This window comes from Festucalex cinctus, chromosome 1, assembly GCF_051991245.1.
Source record: "Festucalex cinctus isolate MCC-2025b chromosome 1, RoL_Fcin_1.0, whole genome shotgun sequence".
Classification (NCBI taxonomy): Eukaryota; Metazoa; Chordata; class Actinopteri; order Syngnathiformes; family Syngnathidae; genus Festucalex; species Festucalex cinctus.
In genome coordinates this window covers 18469190-18487658 of record NC_135411.1, presented here as the reverse complement: position 1 = coordinate 18487658, position 18469 = coordinate 18469190, and the positions used below count along the sequence as shown (strand labels likewise).

Here is an 18469-nt window from a genome sequence, read left to right as displayed (position 1 = left end):
TGGCTGAATTGAAACTCAAGTCGGCTTTACTGCAATAAAATATTATTTTTGTCTTTTTAGGAATGTGCCCCTGGATTCTTCCGACATGGCAGCGGGCCATACCCGGGCCATTGTGTACGCTGTAATTGTAACGGGCTGGCAGACCGGTGCGAGGACTGGACCGGGAGGTGTCTGGTGAGCTGCTCTCATGATACTCAAATACTCGATTACATTAATGCTGCAATCACAAACTATTTTGAAAGGGTCATACTCTTACACACTGTATGATTACTTTAATAGGAATGAATGCAGCTGCAGCAAATGCCATATTATACTTTATAGGGATGTTCGACACCACTTTTTTTTTTTTTTAGACCAATACAAGTACAAGTCTTAACTCTTGAGTACTCACCGATACTTATGCCATGTAGCGATACCAGTAGTAGTTTTGGTGCATAAAATTTGACAAAAAAAACAAAACAATAACAGATCATTTAAAAGAGACCTATCCCAATCCAGATTGTTTCCTTAAAATTGAATGAAATTATGGTAATGGCATTTTTTTTTTAATTCTTCTTTCTAGTTCCTGATTGCAAAACAGCCACAATATCAGATGCCATCACGAGTCCTGATACCTTGAAATAAAGCCTGGTATCAGCTTGATAACGATACGTGGGCACTTAAAATTCCTCAAACCTAATTTTAATTACATTGCCGGTTTTAGCTTTCAATAGATGAACTCTTTCAAAAATTAGTTGGCTGCCTTTAATATTATTTTTTATGAGCTACTTAAATTGTTCTAGTTTTATATATAAAGATGGACGGAGGGTAAAAATAAAATAATCATAATACCTACCATTGTATGAATAAAATAGATTAAACAATACTTTCAATACGTCGTGGTTTTCTCCTTGTCCTTATTCTCCTTGAAGGGAGGATGAGCCTGTGCGCATTTGAGCATCTCAACCATCTCTATTATATTATCGTCATGCAAAACCGGGCCTGCGTTGCCGCTTGCGTGCTGCCCATGTCAAACCAACATCAAATGCGTTCTCAGTAACCACTTGGCGAGGGGACGTCGTTCCTGCGCGGGAATGCACACACGTTGGGAAGAAAAGACTTGATGGTCCACTTTGTCCTCTTTGTGTTTCTCAGAATTGTCAGTACAACACAGCTGGAGACAGATGTGAATACTGCAGAGAAGGTTACTATGGTAACCCGGCTCAGAGGTCGTGCCAGGTGTGCCCCTGCCCTCTCGGCACAGCCTCAAACAGGTGAGTTATGAAAAACAAAAGGAAGTAGCACTCCTAATAAGTCGTTACATGACACACCCGTTACATTTTCTAGCTTCGCAGTCGCTTGCAGACAGATCGACGGAGACTTCCAGTGCATTTGCAGAACGGGATACACTGGAGACAAATGTGAAAAGTAAGCATCGCTTGAAAAGCAGAAATATAGATACTATATACTGATTCTACCTTTTACTGATTCTGCTTCCCACAGGTGTGCTCCTGGTTTCTTTGGTGACCCGCTGGTTCCAGGAGGAAGCTGTCGCCCTTGTAATTGTATTGGAAATGAAAACACCTGTGACCCCAGGACTGGAGGTTACATAGCCCATTAAATATTATAATCCAACAATTCATGTTTACTAATAGGTGATTTTTATTAGTAGCAGACATATAGAACTACTGACCAGGTTCTATGTGACTAGGTTGTTAAGAGGAAGAGCCATAGCCGCACTAATAAGGATTTTAAGGGACTCCTGTTCATAATTAACGTATATATGTTTTATAATTTATGCTTTCATCTCTGCAGTTTGCAAGGGCACACTGGAGCCTGGAGACACAAACACCGACGAACGCTGTCAAGGTGTATAAAATGGAAATGGAAGAGTCTCATGGTTTCTGTCATGCCTATTTTAAACGTTCTCTTGTTTTTCAGAGTGTGATAACTGCGCCCAGACTTTACTACAAGACTTGGAGAAGTTGGACTACGTGCTGGTGCGGATCAAAACTCAACTGGACAACGCCTCCGCCGGCGCCTCCTCCCAGGACAGGCTCAGGAAATTGGAGAGAGCCGTATCGGATACCAAGGTAACGGGCAAAAAAAAGTCCGAACTGCAGTGGAAACTTTTTATTACCGGTACTTTTAGCCTTCAGGATTTTGGTTGACAAGTTGAGACACATTTAACACATCCCGATGCCTCATGCATGGCCGCAAGTGCAATGTACATATCATTCATTCTATGTATATACGCAGCAGTACACACACTTGCATGTGTTGACACTCACACTTAGGTGCCAAATACAGGGATGGGTGTGTTTATGCAAACATTCCAGTTGGGATTACTGATAAGTAATCATGATGCATTTTGTTCCACATTGTGCCTCAACTTGAGACTTCGAAAACTCTCTCCAAATATTGACAGCACAGTTTCTTGATGATTTTATTGTTAATTTTTTTATTTTTATATTATTAATTTATTTTTATTATATTGTAATTATATCTATTATTTTTTTAAATATTTTGAATTTATTTATATTAAATTTTAATATTTTTTATTTTTTATTTTTTTAAATATATTTTTTAATTATTTTTTATTTTTATAAATGTATTATTGTTATTATTTCATTTTTAACTTTTGTATTTTTAATTTAGAATATTATGAGTTATTGTGTTAGTTATTGTGACTTAAAATCAAATTTAGATCTAACAAAAATTGATTGGATGGAACATTTGTCACAGGATATGAATCTGTACAATGTTTGTTTAAACAATGTAAGAGTCCATTTAATAAAGTGAAGTGTCGCATGTTGATGACTCCGAGGGGAGGAGGGTGGAGAAATGGCAGTTAAACAGGCCAAAATTCAAATGTCAGGCGATGAGGCATGCAGGGCAAGACTCATTGAATGCTAGGTGTGGTTTAAGGGATACTTCACTTATTTAGCCCATTTTAGCAATAAAAAGTTAATATTTTGCCTATAATTAGTTTGATATTTTCATTATTTTTCACGTACAATTAGTACCTTTAAAAACACATTTTGCAACTTGCTGTCGACTGAAAATGACATCACATCATGACATCATGTCGTTACTATTTGTCAACTGTGGGCATGTGAAGCCTTTTGAGACTTTTGTGTGATTCAGGGCTATATAAATAAACTTGACTTGACTTGACTTGACAAGGGCTCAGGTAACCAATCACAGCTCACCTATTTTCTAGGTTTGGTCATGTGACATTCACAAGCTGAGCTGTGATTGGTTACCTGAGCCCTTGTGATGTCATTTTCAGTCGACAGAAAGTTGCAAAATGTGTTTTTAAAGGTACTAATTGTACATGGAAAATGTCAAATTTATTATAGGAAAAATATTAATGTTTGACTGCCAAAAATGGCTAAATAAGTAAAGTAGCCCTTTAAGTAAATGGGTCTATTTTTTAATAAATAATAATAATAATAATAATAATAATAATTATTATTATTATTATTATTATTATTATTATTAAATCTGCCTTTTTTTTTTATTCTTATTTTAATAATCACATTATTTTTGCAGAATCTGGTGATCAAATTCCGAACCTCTGTCAATGGCCAAAGTTCCAGGGTCAAGCAGCTGGAAGACGACATGCTGACTCTCACTGATGACATCACCGCTCTTCAAGACAAGGTCATAAAAAGGAATTGATTTAATATACCCATTGACTGTAATGTATGTAAAAATGTGTGATTTATTTTTTATTTTTTCCCCCATTCACATTCAGGCTGACATGACTGCTATGGATGCTGACAAAGCTGTTTTAGGGGTTGAGAAAACCCACAAGAGGGCTCAGGATTTGGACCGAGAGATTCAAAACATGCTCCAGAAAATCCAAGGTAAAGCTCGTGAGACGTTCAATGAACATGAACAACATTCACCCGTTTTCTTGGTGCTTCCAGGTCTGCTGGACCAGCTGAAGGACACGGATTCTGCCGGCACGCAGCCTAGTGAGAGCGTGGCCAAGATGGTGGAGCAGGCCCAGCGCATGGTGAAGGAGATGGAGGACAGGAACTTCACGCCACAGAAGACCGCTGCTGACAAGGAAAGGGACGAGGCCAGGAAACGTAAGAAGCGCCAGTCGCAGGATTGATTGCGTTTAATGAAGAAAGTCTAACGTGCTCTATTCTGCTCTATTATCCAGTCCTGGACTACATCAAGAACGACATGAGTAAGCAATTAGACCAGAACGAGGGCTCCGCGGCAAAGTTGAAAGAGCATCTGAAGGACTACGACGCCAAACTGAAGGAGCTGGACGAGTCTCTGAAGGACGCCAAGAACTTGGTGAAGAAAGCCAACGTCCAGAACGGACTCAACGCGCAGGCTTTACCGGAGCTGCTGGTAATCAAACATCGTCGACATGCGCTCAATGATCAGTAGATCAGCACAAACTTTATCAAGAGATGCCAGTTGTGTGCATCACAGTACACCTCAGCCAAATGACGCCCGATTATTTCATTTGTCAGACAAGACAGTGAGTTTCTTGGACTAAAATGACGTGTTTCCCCGCAGAATCGCATCAACAACCTAAAGAAGGAACGCAAGACTGTTAAGGACCAGGTGACGATGGCGGCGAATGAGCTGAAGAAAATAGAAGATTTACTCAAAGGGCTTTCCAACAACAAAACGGTGCGTGTCGAGGGTGTTAAGCGAGCTGCACACAGAATGATTTTAAATTGTGAGATCCCTTCATGGCGAAGAAAAAAAATGGCACGTGTGGTCTTACTGCTCACATAACAAAATCTCCATCAAGTTATGGAGGACCAAAACTGCTAAAATTAAAAAATAAATACATGACTAAATAAATAAATAAATAAATGACTAAAAGTGAGAATAAAAATGAATATACAAAAAATACAATTGGAAAATTATATATATATATATATATATATATATATATATATATATATATATATATATATATATATAAATGGAAATAAATCCATTTTTATTTCATGTGGTACCCCCCATGTTTATGTTGTAATAGCAGGACTATCTTGTCCACTGTCTGCTCTCACTTGTTTAGAAAAATCAAGTCGCAAGTTGAGGTGACAGTGGACACGATAGTCCATTGCTGGAACTCTCCATTGCAAGCCGGCAAGACTTCCTCGTTTGCCGAGCTGCTCCCTCGACCAATGACAAGCAGTTTGCAATGGCAGAGTCCAACCCAAGACCGCCCCCTCATTTGAATAACACTTCGACTTGGCAGTATGGCCCAAAACTGCCAAAATTCAAAATAAATAAATGACTAAATAAATAAATAAATAAATGACTAAAAGTGAAAATAAAAATGGATTTATTTCCATTTATATTTATTTTTTGGATATAATTTTCAAATTATATATATTTTTTTATATTTTTATTTTCATCTTTTAGTCATTTATTTTTTTATTTAGTCATTTATTTTGAATTTTGGCAGTTTTAATATCACTTTTTGGCATAAATTCATAAGGAAATTTTAAAGGTCCATTTTTTTTTTTTTAGTATCTTACTGTTTTTTTTTTTTAATTTAATGTTCACAAGTATTTAGGAAAGACCTGACTTACTGCACTTTAAGACAATTCAGAATCTTTTTAATTTATATTTACAATTATTGAATTAGAATTGTGAAAATATTTTCAGCTCACCCTTGCTGACGTCAATGTTGGTGACTTAGTGATTATAACACGTTACTTTCATTAATAAACTAAATAATTTAGCCAGTATTTTTAATTTGGAATTTAATGTTTGTGGAATTGTTATCATGTCCTCGATATTTAAGAAAAATTGATGTTTCATATCGGATTGGAGTGAAGTGAATCGAATCAAATTGGAAAAAATCCAAATCGAATTGAACTGAACTCTTGTGCATCAAAATCAAATTGATTGAGGAAATTAGAATCGATACCCAGTCCTACTCTCAACTCAAGCCACATCACAGGATAATCACTCAGGATACGCTTTACTGCCCTTTAGCCTGGAGATTGTGCAACCTCCACAAACGTGAATAATGACATTCATACTGAACTCTGAGTACACCCCGAGGACTAAACACATGAAGTACTTGGGAATATTATTACTAGCTTATGATAAACGACTTGATGCAAGCGAGATAGCCGTCAGGTCCTAACACGCCGTCCCCACAAATAAAGATCTCCGCGTCTCTTCATTGTTGCTGTGGCGAGGTCACAGGAATGCTGTCAATATCATTTGTCTCTGCACCCCCGGCAGGCGTACGAAAAGTTGGCTGCTGAGCTTGTCAGCGGCAAGACCGGCTTGACCAAGAAGGTCAACGAGCTCTCCAAAGTGGCGGCCAAGGAGGACCTGGTGGTGGCCGCAGAAGACCACGCCAACAATCTCAAGAAGCTGTCGAAGGAACTGGAGGAGTAGGTTGAGGACACTTAACTAGGTTTGGTAGACTTGCTCAGTCTATTGGCACGCAATGAAACTATTGTACCTGCACCAAGGCGAAAAGAATCCTAATTTTGGACGGCCTCAAACAGAGACATTGAAAAAAAATGTAGTCTTCATTTAGGAAAACCCTTAAAATATGTTTGAGTAGACTTATTATACTTTGTATATTTAATATATTTTTATGTACACTTAATTTATAGTTTTATTTTTATGCATGTATAGTATTGTTTTTAGATATTTATTCATTTAAAAGTAACTGATGCATTTTACTTCAAATGTATTTTTAAATTATGTTGAATATATGTGTATTAGTTTATTATTTTCTTCGAGTGACTGGCAACCAGTTCAGGGTGTACCCCGCCTACTGCCCAGCCAGCTGAGATGGGCTCCAGCACCCCCTGCGACCCTTGTGAGGAATAAGCGGTCAAAGAAAATGGATGGAATTTTTGCTTTTTATTTTTTAATTTTTTTTTGTGGGAGGAGCAAACCTGTTTTTCATGGAAAACAGCAATAAGTGTTTTCAATTTTTCTTCCCTTTTTTCCAGTGAATGTTTGGGTTAAAAAAGAAAAATAAATATATTTTTTTTAACCAATTATATTAATTATACACATATTTTTGCTAATTGTGGGACAGTGTAGTTCCTGTCCACCCTCCCTTAATAAAATATTTTTTTTATTAGTTAATTTAATCAGTTATTGTTAAAACTGCATTTATTCATTTATGATCATTTTGTTTCCTTGCTATTATACTGTATATATTTGCTAAATAAACCCATCCAACCATCCATTTTTTTAAATAATTGTTTTGAAATCAGTTTAGTCCCTAATTAACTATGAATCCGCTCAATGATAAACATACAAGTGGCAAAAGCACAGCTTCCTTGACAGGGGTAATTATATTCAGTTGAAATTTTACTGTAATAGAGGTCCAGTATAAGTTTGTGGTTGAAGTAGAACTACATGGCACTCAGAGCTGTTCTGTCTTTTCAGTGCCGTGAAGACGGCGAGTGACCGCCCTGAGGTTCGCAACGCAAATGACGCCATCAATGCCTACAAGAACATCACAGACGCCGTGAAAGCCGCTGAGGCCGCCGCTAACCAAGCCAAACAAGCCGCTGACAATGCCTTGAATGTAAGTATCTGAATAACCCTGTAGTATTTGTTCTTTCCATTTTGAACTGCTAATCTCAACTGTAAACTGAATAAATAAGTGATTCTGCTGTTTTTTTTGTTTTTTTTGTTTTTTTAAAGAGAGCTCAGAATTGTAAATTCGGCAGTCTTACCGATTCAACATACCATCATCATCATTGCTCTCTCTCTTTTTTTTTTTCTTCTTTTTAATGTGCGTATGTGCGAGTTTGTGTGCACCTGCGTGTGAATTTGTACTTATTAGTTCACCTAAAACCTAATAAAAATCCCATTTCCCTTCACCTTAACCGGATACTTGATTTGATTGATTTGATTTGATTTATTTGTTCATTTTTCCTTTCGGACAACATTGTTGACAATCAAACATTACATCATACAATTTTGACAAACAATTTTTTCTTCTCGCCAGTCGTGATGTTGAGAAGGTCAGGAGACTGGAGGAAAGGTAAAAGAAAAGAAAGATGAATCAAAGTGAAATCCAGCACCAACTAAACACCACCTGCGACCCGCATGGTTACAAAACCAAAATCTTATACCAACCCCAGAAACCTCCAGAAATTCCAACAGATTAGGGAGATCTCAAGAGACCAGAGGAAAAACTAAAGAAAGGAAGGAGGGAAGGATATATGAAGCAGAGCTTTTTTAAATTACAATTGAAATAGGAAAAAATGAATGGCAAATTACATATCACAATATAATAAGCGAAGTGCGCATTAAGTTTGCCCATGCGCGAGGGAAAAAACGAGGCTACCAACTACCCTATCAATTTGAATGGCGGAGATTAGAGTGGTGACAATCTTTGCGTAACTGTACGCTATAAAGCTTGCAAGTCAACTTCCCCGATATCAGTAAACCACATGCTATGCATGTTAATAAAAAACAGCAACTTTTCAGCCGTTGAAACGTTTCTATCAGAGCCGATTCCATCGGATCCAATTCATTTTTAATGACTGTTTGGTAGTTTCACCTACCCACAATGCACCACGCCGCTACCCATAATGCACCTTGAATTTGAGATGAACACTTCGCTTATAGACTGCATGTAATATGTCCCATGAATGTCTGTTTTTAGAATGTAAAAAAACAAAAACTGGCGGAAAGAGCAAGAGACCTGAATGAGAATGGTGCTGATCAGGTGGAGAATGCCCAAGAGGCAAAGAGCATGCTGGATGGTAATCACCTGTTCTTTTCTTTTGACTTTGCCTCACACGCACGAGCACACACTCACTTCTCCTTTGCCCAGATGCTGCCAATGAAATTCCTGACATCACGAGGCGCCTGAATAACGCAGAGAGGAAAAAGACTGAACTTGAAGCCGACCTTCGTGATGCGCAACAGCAGCTGGACGACATCAGGAGAGGTATTGTGGCCACTTCGGATGTGAGCTGCCGGTCGAGAGTCTGCGGGAACCTCCAGCGTTTCGCTCTCTCTTCTCGTCAGATGACATCTCGGGTACGATCGATGCTGCTAAGAGGAAGGCCGCTGCCGCTAATAACTCGGCCAGCGACACCATGCAAAAGCTGGATGCCATCAAGAAGGAAATGGACAAATTCAACTTCAGCCCCGGCGATTCCAGTCTAGGCGGCGTATTGGACGATGTGGACCAAACAGGTGAAAAGACAGAAGAAGACAATAGTTCCCATAAAAATAACAATAATCCCATTTGGTCAACTGTTTCCAGTGAAGAACTTGTTGAATACCATCCCGACACTGAGCGACAAAATCACGGAAGTGGAGACCTTGACCTCGCAGTTTGCGCCGCTGAAAAACATCACCGACAATGTCAAGAAGCTCAAAGAGCTCATTAACCAAGCGCGCGACGCAGCTAACAGGGTGACAACCCTCTCTTCGCAAACATCACGCACTATATCGCAAGCCTTCTCCTAACGGATGTCCGTGTTGTCCTCCAGATTCCCATCCCGATGAAGTTCACAGGCAACGGCCACGTGCAGTTGCATCCGCCCAAGAACCTGGAGGATCTGAAGGCCTTCACCGACTTGTCTCTGTCTCTGCAGAGGCCCGAAGCCAGGGGCGATGGAAGACGCAGGCGCAGGCAGGCCGCAGACAAAGGAGACATGTTCGTGATGTACCTCGGCAACAAGGATGTGAGTATAGGGGGCGGGGATTCCGGATGGATAAATTGAAATCAACAAGCGGCCTTCTCTATAGCCCTCCAAGAACTACATTGGCATGGTCCTGAGGAACAACGTGCTGTACGGCGTCTACAAGCTGAATGGAGTGGAGCACATGATGAAAACAGACTCCATCACCACCTCGCCATCGGAGCCAGCCAAGTTTGATAAAGTCAACCTGCACAGGTTAAGTAATGTTATTCCTTTTATTTTTTTTTATTCCTTCCATTTTTTTAAACATGTATCTGCTTCCTCATAATTGATCCGATTCACACCATTCCAATTTCAACATATGAGTTCGGTGAGGCCATGGAAAACGACTTCTGGACGGCTTCGAAGAAATTCTGGTCCACCATCCGGCGTCTCAGGAGAGGAAAGCAGTGCACCATTAACAATGTGTATAGTGGCGATGGGGTGCTGCTGACTTCGACTCGGGACGTCGTGAATCGGTGGGGGGAATACTTCAAAGACCTCCTCAATTCCACCGACACGTCTTCCTTTGAGGAAGCAGAGTCTGAGGACTCTGAGGTGGGCTCTCCTATCTCTGGGGTCGAAGTCACTGAGGTGGTTGGCAAGCTCCACGGTGGCAGAGCTCCAGGGGTGCATGAGATCCGCCCGGAGTTCCTAAAGACTTTGGATGTTGTGGGCCTGTCATGGTTGAAAGGGTGGCGTGTCCTCTCTGGGTCGGGTGATGAGATCCTGCCCCAAGTGGAGGAGTTTAAGTATCTTGTTGTCTTGTTCACGAGTGCGGGCAGGATGGAGCGGGAGATTGACAGGCGGATCGGTGCAGCCTCTGCAGTGATGTGGACTCTGTGTCGGTACGTCGTGGTGAAGAAAGAGCTGAGCCAAAAGGCGAAGCTCTCGATTTACCGGTCGATCTACGTTCCTACCCTCACCTATGGTCACGAGTTGTGGGTCGTGACCAAAAGAACAAGATCCCGGATACAAGCAGCCGAAATGAGTTTCCTCCGCAGGGTGTCCGGGCTCTGCCTTAGAGATAGGGTGAGAAGCTCGGTCATCCGGGAGGGATTCAGAGTCGAGCCGCTGCTCCTCCGCGTTGAGAGGAGCCAGCTGAGGTGGCTCAGCCATCTGGTTCGGATGCCTCCTGGACGCCTCCCTGGGGAGGTGTTCCAGGCATGTCCCACCGGCGGGATGCGCCGGAGACGACCCAGGACACGCTGGAGAGACTATGTCTCTCGGTTGGCCTGGGAACGCCTTGGGATCCCGCCAGCGGAGCTGGTTGAAGTGGCTGGGGAGAGGGAGGTCTGGGTTTCCCTCCTAAAGCTGCTGCCCCCGCGACCCGACCTCGGATAAGCGGTAGAAAGATGGATGGATGGAATAATTTTCAATATTTTTTTCATTCAGCATTTCAGCCATCACCTTCCAAAAATTTCAAATGTTGCCCAATAGAATTTGGTGGGAACATGTTTTTATTACAGTGTCTAGTATAAAATAAAATTGGCAAATTCTGGTCTTGCATTCTGGTCTAGAATTCTGCAACTTATGCTGCTACACACAGCAGAGAAAGGACAAGGAGCGTTGGTAGGGCACACACCGATGCACTTCATTGTGAATTTATTTTATTTATTTTTTGCAACATCCAAAAAGTGTCTTACTCCAATCGTGCTTAGAATGCTGATTCACATTGCTGCGAACGAAGATGGAGCGATGGCAAGAATCACAGCGCAACATTGCTAGCAGGAATGATCAGGAAATTGTATTGACACCAACCAATATCCATTTTGGTTTAAAAAAAAAAAAAAAAAAATGCTTAGAATGTTGATTCGATGGCAACTTGGGTTGCCCCACACAGCAGAGAAAGGACATGGAGAGGTGGCATAAATGACAATTGCTGCTCGTGAATTCATTGGGAAAAACATTTTTTCCCTATAAATGTGCCACGCTGAAATTGTTGTGTTTGTTGTCATTTAGAATTTATCAAGACGCACAGTTGAGCCTCACCAAAGACATCACATCAGACCCTCCCGGCAGTACGATTGTGGATTCCAAACGAGCAGACCAAGCCAAAAACCTTCTGGACATAACCCGAGATGACTTGGTTTTCTACGTGGGAGGCTACCCTTCCAACTTCACTGTGAGATCATGGCAACATACGTCTCCAATAAGGATGCCACATTCCCAAACACAGTGTAAACTGGAATGATTTTTTTTCTTTTCCAACTGTCGTTCCTCTCCAGCCGCCGGTGGCTCTCAACTATCCCATGTACAAAGGCTGCATTGAGATGGCCTACTTGAACCACAAGGTTGCCAGCCTGTATAATTTCAAACACAAAGAAAACATCAATGTAGAGACCCCATGCAAGAGGTTGGTCCCATTTTGGGTCATTTTTTAAATACTGGAAAAAAATGATTTCCAGGTAGCAATGAGTGATTGTTTGTTTTTGTGATTGCTGTCTTGTACGCAGGTATGCATCGCCTTTGGGATTTTTCTTCCAAGGCACTGGTTACGGGCGCGTGAATATCGAAAGGCAGGCATTATTCTACCGTGTCGACATATCCATCCTGACACATGCAGAAAACGGACTGCTCTTTTATATAGGCAGTGAAGTAAGTTATTCTTGGTAACATCATGAAACGTGCTCCATTGAAATCCTTTGAGGGTCAAGCAAAACTAAAAGGCAACATTTTTGGGCCATTTCTTTTACTTATTTATTGTTATGTGTAGGTAAAAGGTCGGGTTGTCCACGGTGGACAACCCGACCTTTTTATGAGACACTTTTTATAAGATAATTAGAACAAAATCAGTGAACGAAATACACATAGTAACGAGACAACAAGAGACACCTGGACAGGACACAAGTGGTTGGGGAGCTGATTGGATAACACAAGGCAACAGGAAAACGAGCACAAGAGGACATGATAAAACTTGATGAGACATTGACGGACAAGGAAAACGTGAACAAAAAAAAACCCAAACCAAAACCCAGATCCTAACACTGACAACAATTGCAAATCATCTTGTTGTCTAAACACTACACACAATTCTCAGTTATTGCACACACCTCTCATGTAAAAGCCCAACGCTTCAACCGACAATACACTCTGCAGTCAATTGGACATTAACTTGTTGTCAAAAGACTACATTCAATGTTCTGTTGTTACACACACTTCTCATGTGACATCTCAGTGATATCAACCTACAACACACAAGTGTTCAAAACTCAACACATTCAGATCTGCTGAGCAATTAGCAATCAGGACTGCCGCATATAAGTGTCTTGAGCCTGTGTTTGGTGAATGGAGAACCTTGAAGAGAGCAACATGGGAAGGAGAAGTAGAGAGAGGAGGACAGAGTCTTCTCTGTTCTTCTCTTGCTCCTCCTGTCCTGCTCCTGCAGGAGCATGACAGAGGACCAGGGGGAGCAGGAGAAGGACAGAGAGGAGCGTGAGGAGGACAGAGAAGAGGAGTAGTAAGAAGACGGAGAACTATTATATCCAATGAGATTTGGGTCACTGTTATAGACCATGTGCTGAACCTTGGTTTGCGCATGAGGGAGGCTGGCTTGAGGGTCTTGCTGCTGGACTTCCTTGATGACTTCCACAAACAACTTGTTCCACCAGATCACATTGATGATCCATAAAGATTTACTGAAATTATGTTCTCATCTGGTACAATGTGACTTTCCACCGGTCTCTGCTTGTACATCAGTGGTTCCAGGACCACCTACATATAGTGTTATTCCTCCCGCCATACTCTCCATTCCTCCACCCCATAGAGGAGTTCTTTTCTGCTTGGAAGTGGAAGGTGTGGAAGCGAGGACTTACATTAGCATTAGCTACCCACGGTCAAGAGCAATTCGCTTGATGATGCTATTTCTGCTGAATCACGTTCATGTCAAATTTTTCCTCTTCATCAACATGGCTAAAAGGGTTTTTGAAACTGTCTATGAGGAAAGACACAACTTCAGAACATTATGGTGTTAAAAATTTGAAGGAAGACATATCAATAAAATCGTACTCCAAAAAGATGATTTATTACTTATTTTATCAGTTATATTTGATATTTAAGTTGGTATTCGAGTGAGAGATGAGAGAAAAAGGCTATTTTGGAGAATAATTAGGAATCAGCTATAGTTGCATTTACTGAACATTTTCATATTTTGTGCACTGCTTATTGGAAATTTCATGGAATGATCTTTAAACCGCTGCTCCTCGCCAAAGGATAATTACTTCACTGTGACAATGGAGAAGGGTGTCGTCCACCTGCATAGCAACTTGCTGTCAGAACCAGCCACAAATAACTTGAAAACATTCCCGGTAAGTCAAAGCTCAGCTACTTGATCTCACTGTGATTTTAATAGCTCGTCATTTTCTTTGTGATTTATTTATTTTTCCTCCCCAGACACGTGACTGGGTGAACATCGTCATCATTATAAGCAAGGGGAAGTTTGCAGTCCACATAGCCAATAAGGAAGTGGCTAAGGCCCAAGCCCAGTTTACCGCCGCTGAATTCAAAGAGTATTATATTGGCGGCGCACCCCTCGAAATGAGGGAAAAGTATGCACATCTGAGTTATGCTCCACCTAAGAGAGCTTGGCATCAAACTAACTCGGCTGTCTGCTAACAGGCACAACATCACCATGCAACCCTTCAAAGGCTGCTTGAACAGCGTGAAGCTCGACCAAAACTTTAAACTCATTGACGAGGAAGTGGGCATCAGCAGAGGTTGTCCCAAAGAGTCCCTGGTAAGTCACGATTGATTGAGAATGGCTATAAGAATCAGCCGTTCTTTATTAAAGACAGATTCGTTTACAGTTTGCATTCAGATCAATTTGTACATTTATTCTTTAACTATACAGTCAGAATAAATGAATTTTGAAACCAGCTGTTTTACTCGATTTGGACTGATTTTGCAAGGCCCACAGAATATTATGTTTTAATGCTATAAAAACATGGAACCTCCCAAATGAAAGTGTCTTCATCAGGATTTTTTTTTAAATTTCTGTTTCCATTTTGCAGCAATTAGCATTAGAATATAGCTTCATAAGTTTCCTCATTATTCACAAACCTGTTGAAAACTGGGAAAAAGAGCTTGTTGCAACAAAACCCTGGCTGATCTCTTATACTCTGCTGCCAACTGCTGACCGTTTTTATGTAATAGCTACCATTGCTTTAAGCAACCTCTTCAGGTCAGAAGCTGCATCAAAGCCTTCTGTAGGCTCTTAGCTGTCTAGCATATATATATATATATATATATATATATATATATATATATATATATATATTAGGGGTGTGAATTGCCTAGTACCTGACGATTCGATTCGTATCACGATTCACAGGTCACGATTCGATTCGATACCGATTAATCCCGATACGAATTTATAAGGCGATTGTTGCGATTTTTTTTCATTCAAATTTAGAAAATACTAATCAGTAAGCTTGTAGAGTGTAAGATTTATATGAAAATGTATTATTTATTTATCTGAAATTTCAGTCTTATAGAGGTTGTAATCTGTTTCATGTTTGAACAGCATTAAAATAAAATATTAAGGCTTAATGTTCCGTTCATATAACATTCTTCCATGCTCAAGGTGTGAATCCTAAAAAAAAAAAAAAAAAAAAAAAAAAAAAAAAAAAAGATTCTGCCGATTATTGAATCGATTCGAGAATCGCGCGATGTAGTATCGCGATATATCGCCGAATCGATTTTTTTTAACACCCCTAATATATGTATATATATATATATATATATATATATATATATATATATATATATATATATATATATAAACATAAATGTATAAATACATTGTGGGGAGTGAAGGACAAAGTATTAAAAAATATATATATGTTTTGGGGTTTGAATTTAGTTAATGTTGCCTGATTGATTGATTGATTGATTGGGTGGGTTTATTGAACATATAAATATAAACACATCACAAGTATAAAATAGAAGTAGTAGCTAAAAAAAGAAAAAGAAAAGAAATAGAAATTGTCAATAGTATTATAATTTACATGTTCAAAAGGAGTTGGAAGAAGTTCAAAAACTTATCTAGTCCTACTTCCTTATGTTATGATTATGTTTCTCAATAAAAGTGTCAAGTTTATGATTTTTGAAATCTTTGGAAGTAATGATATTTAGATAACCGGCAGATAACCGATATTTGAAGCCGATATTCATTTGCAGTAAAAGTTAAAATGTTGGCACCAATTTTTTGAATAATGCAAACCCTAACCGTTCTTTACAATGGATTCTCACACTGCACTTTTCATTTTACATCCTTCTATCTGCAATAAGACGTTGGTGGCGGGGGGAGTTAAATGTGGGGGCCAATGTGACATTACCTTTTATAGCATTTGGGATACTTGTAGTTTTATTCTATAAATGTTATATTTTTATATTTTGAAGTAATAGGAGGAACCCTGTCATTCAAAATGTGCATCAGCTGTGGCATTACTTATTACTACAGCAAAAATAAATAAAAAAATTCCATGAGAAAAACTATTCATCCCTGAACACCATACAGTTCTTGTCGACCTTATTATGATTATTGTTATTGTTACCATATAGACAGTTTTGATAAGCTGAGGATCTTAAATCGAGAACAGCAATATCATGCTACTCCTCTCTACAAGAGAACTGTCAAAAGACACTTCATCATGTAGTTTACTGCCATTTAGGATGCACCAATCAACGCAGAAAAAGGTCGAGTAAAATAACTTGGTTATAATAATAGTAAGAATAACTTGGTTAAACAGACATTTTTGCGGTGGACCGCTGCCAGTTTCTGCTGTTTAATGTGTTTTACACACGTGTGTGTATATGGGCACACTATTCTCTCACTACTGTACTGTACTGTATCACTTCATGGCACATGTACTTGTCTAAGTAATAACTGGGCTGCAACATTGCTAATTCACATTAACAAGCACTATCTTAGCTGTCCACATGAATAGTTACTAACACACGAGAAAGTTATACAACACACCAAACATGAGCTCATTATTCAAAGTATGAGGCACGTAACGAAATTACATCACTGAACATTAATTGCAGCCGACTACGGCCGTAGATGTTACATATTAGTGGCATCCATTGAGAGCATAATGTCCCAACTCACAGCAGACATGACGTGAAAAGAGAGACAAAACGAGCAAATAAGCACACTATACTTTAGTGCACTTCTCTACTAATGCCAAACATACGGAAGAGAACACGTTCGTGTAGTTAAACGGTGTTTGAGACACTTAATTTGTTACGGAGCGGACTTTAACGAGGTGCACAACGAGCTGTCAATCAAATCGACGTTGAAGCTTAAGGCACACAATGGCAAACCAGTGCGACAAATAAACACAATATAAAGTAACTAAACGCTATTTCGTGTCACTGTGGCATCTCACTGCATAATAACCGCTATGCAACAAGTAGTGGACGTGACCCAGAATGCAATGTGTGCGTCACAAGTGGTAAATATAATGACATTACTCTACTCTTAACATGGAACTAGACAATATAATAATGACAACTGTTAATATTTGGAACCTTTCTAACAAACATTATTTACTTAATTAAGTGAAAATGTGTGTGATTCCCTCCCCGAGTAGTTCAAGTAGCGAATTAGCTACTGGGTGTTAGCCTACATGCTAAGCTGAACACACCACTGTTAGCTAGCGGGGATTCAATGCAAGGCAATGCAGCTCCATTCATATAGTGCATTTAATACACAACATAATTCAATGTGTTTAGCTTATCATGGTGAAACGATCGGCGGAGTCTCTTCTCTTTTAACTTACCTTCGAAGCATGTGTCTCGCGTTGTGTCTGTGGGTGCGTGTGTGACCGGCTACTGTGATACACGGCATACACTACTGATTGGTTCTGGCTCTTGCACGGCTAACCAATCAAATGCTGCTATGGGCGTTACATTGCTGGAGTTGGACTCCATAACAGACAGAGACGCTCTGGGCTGCATTCGAAGCGAAAAGACGGAGTTTTAAATGGATCGCTCATATCGGCCGTCAGATTAATAAAACAGACCGATACCGATATGTACCAATATGTCAAATATCGGCCCCGATTATCGGCCCGGCCGATTATCGGTCTATCTCTAATGATATTGGTCTGTTGTTAGTAAATAAGATGTTTCTCTCCACTTTTATAAATCGGGATAACTTTAGCAATTTTCATTTTAGTTGGGAAAATACCAGTTTTAAAGGATAACTTACAGACATGGGTAAAAGGTTGCACTATATATTGTATAATACTTTTTACTAGCGCCATGTCAATATTAAAACCAAGCGATTTTTTATTTTTTTTGTGATTTAACGACATTTAATATTTCACTATCATTTACTGCACTAAGAAACATGGAGGAATTATTCTTAATATATTTATTTATTTCATATCTATTTTCTGGCCCGGGATTTTTTTTTTTAGCTAATCTACCACCAACATTAATAAAATAATCATTGAATTAATTAATAATATCAGTTATTTTATCAATAACAATACTTTTATCCTTTATAAAAATATTCTGTATGTTTTTTTTGTTATTTTATTACGTTGTCTAATATTCTGATAGTGAATTATGTGTGCTTGCTTATCATCGGTCGTGTCCCTGTGCAGACCTCTCGGAAAGCAGAGTTCATGCCGGGAAGCTCCCTGTCTGCGGACCTGCCGGACTTCAGCCTGACCGGCGACGTCTCGGTCTCGCTGGGCTTCAGGAGCACCGATAACGACGGCATCCTCCTGCAGTCGAAAAAAGCGGTCAGTCTTTGTAACCCAGCGATGACGATCGTCATGTTACTTTCAAATCCCTCATTC

The 18469-nt window shown here is 39.7% G+C and overlaps 1 protein-coding gene across 3 annotated transcripts in view; it reads left to right on the top strand.

Moving 5' to 3' along the window:
- Positions 1 to 18469, top strand: part of LOC144018244 (laminin subunit alpha-3) — a 29565-nt gene that overhangs the window by 7382 nt on the left and 3714 nt on the right. For all 3 annotated transcript variants that reach the window (XM_077520485.1, XM_077520484.1, XM_077520483.1), the window contains 26 exons: positions 61 to 174; positions 1135 to 1253; positions 1327 to 1407; positions 1483 to 1583; positions 1795 to 1848; positions 1921 to 2072; positions 3535 to 3645; positions 3740 to 3851; positions 3915 to 4079; positions 4157 to 4353; positions 4525 to 4641; positions 6223 to 6377; positions 7396 to 7537; positions 8627 to 8726; positions 8798 to 8914; positions 8995 to 9165; positions 9236 to 9387; positions 9465 to 9659; positions 9724 to 9872; positions 11619 to 11781; positions 11885 to 12012; positions 12113 to 12254; positions 13868 to 13963; positions 14049 to 14203; positions 14274 to 14391; positions 18272 to 18412. In XM_077520485.1, the coding sequence (XP_077376611.1) occupies positions 61 to 174; positions 1135 to 1253; positions 1327 to 1407; positions 1483 to 1583; positions 1795 to 1848; positions 1921 to 2072; positions 3535 to 3645; positions 3740 to 3851; positions 3915 to 4079; positions 4157 to 4353; positions 4525 to 4641; positions 6223 to 6377; positions 7396 to 7537; positions 8627 to 8726; positions 8798 to 8914; positions 8995 to 9165; positions 9236 to 9387; positions 9465 to 9659; positions 9724 to 9872; positions 11619 to 11781; positions 11885 to 12012; positions 12113 to 12254; positions 13868 to 13963; positions 14049 to 14203; positions 14274 to 14391; positions 18272 to 18412 (3447 nt within the window). The remainder of the gene's footprint in view (positions 1 to 60; positions 175 to 1134; positions 1254 to 1326; positions 1408 to 1482; positions 1584 to 1794; positions 1849 to 1920; positions 2073 to 3534; positions 3646 to 3739; positions 3852 to 3914; positions 4080 to 4156; positions 4354 to 4524; positions 4642 to 6222; positions 6378 to 7395; positions 7538 to 8626; positions 8727 to 8797; positions 8915 to 8994; positions 9166 to 9235; positions 9388 to 9464; positions 9660 to 9723; positions 9873 to 11618; positions 11782 to 11884; positions 12013 to 12112; positions 12255 to 13867; positions 13964 to 14048; positions 14204 to 14273; positions 14392 to 18271; positions 18413 to 18469) is intronic.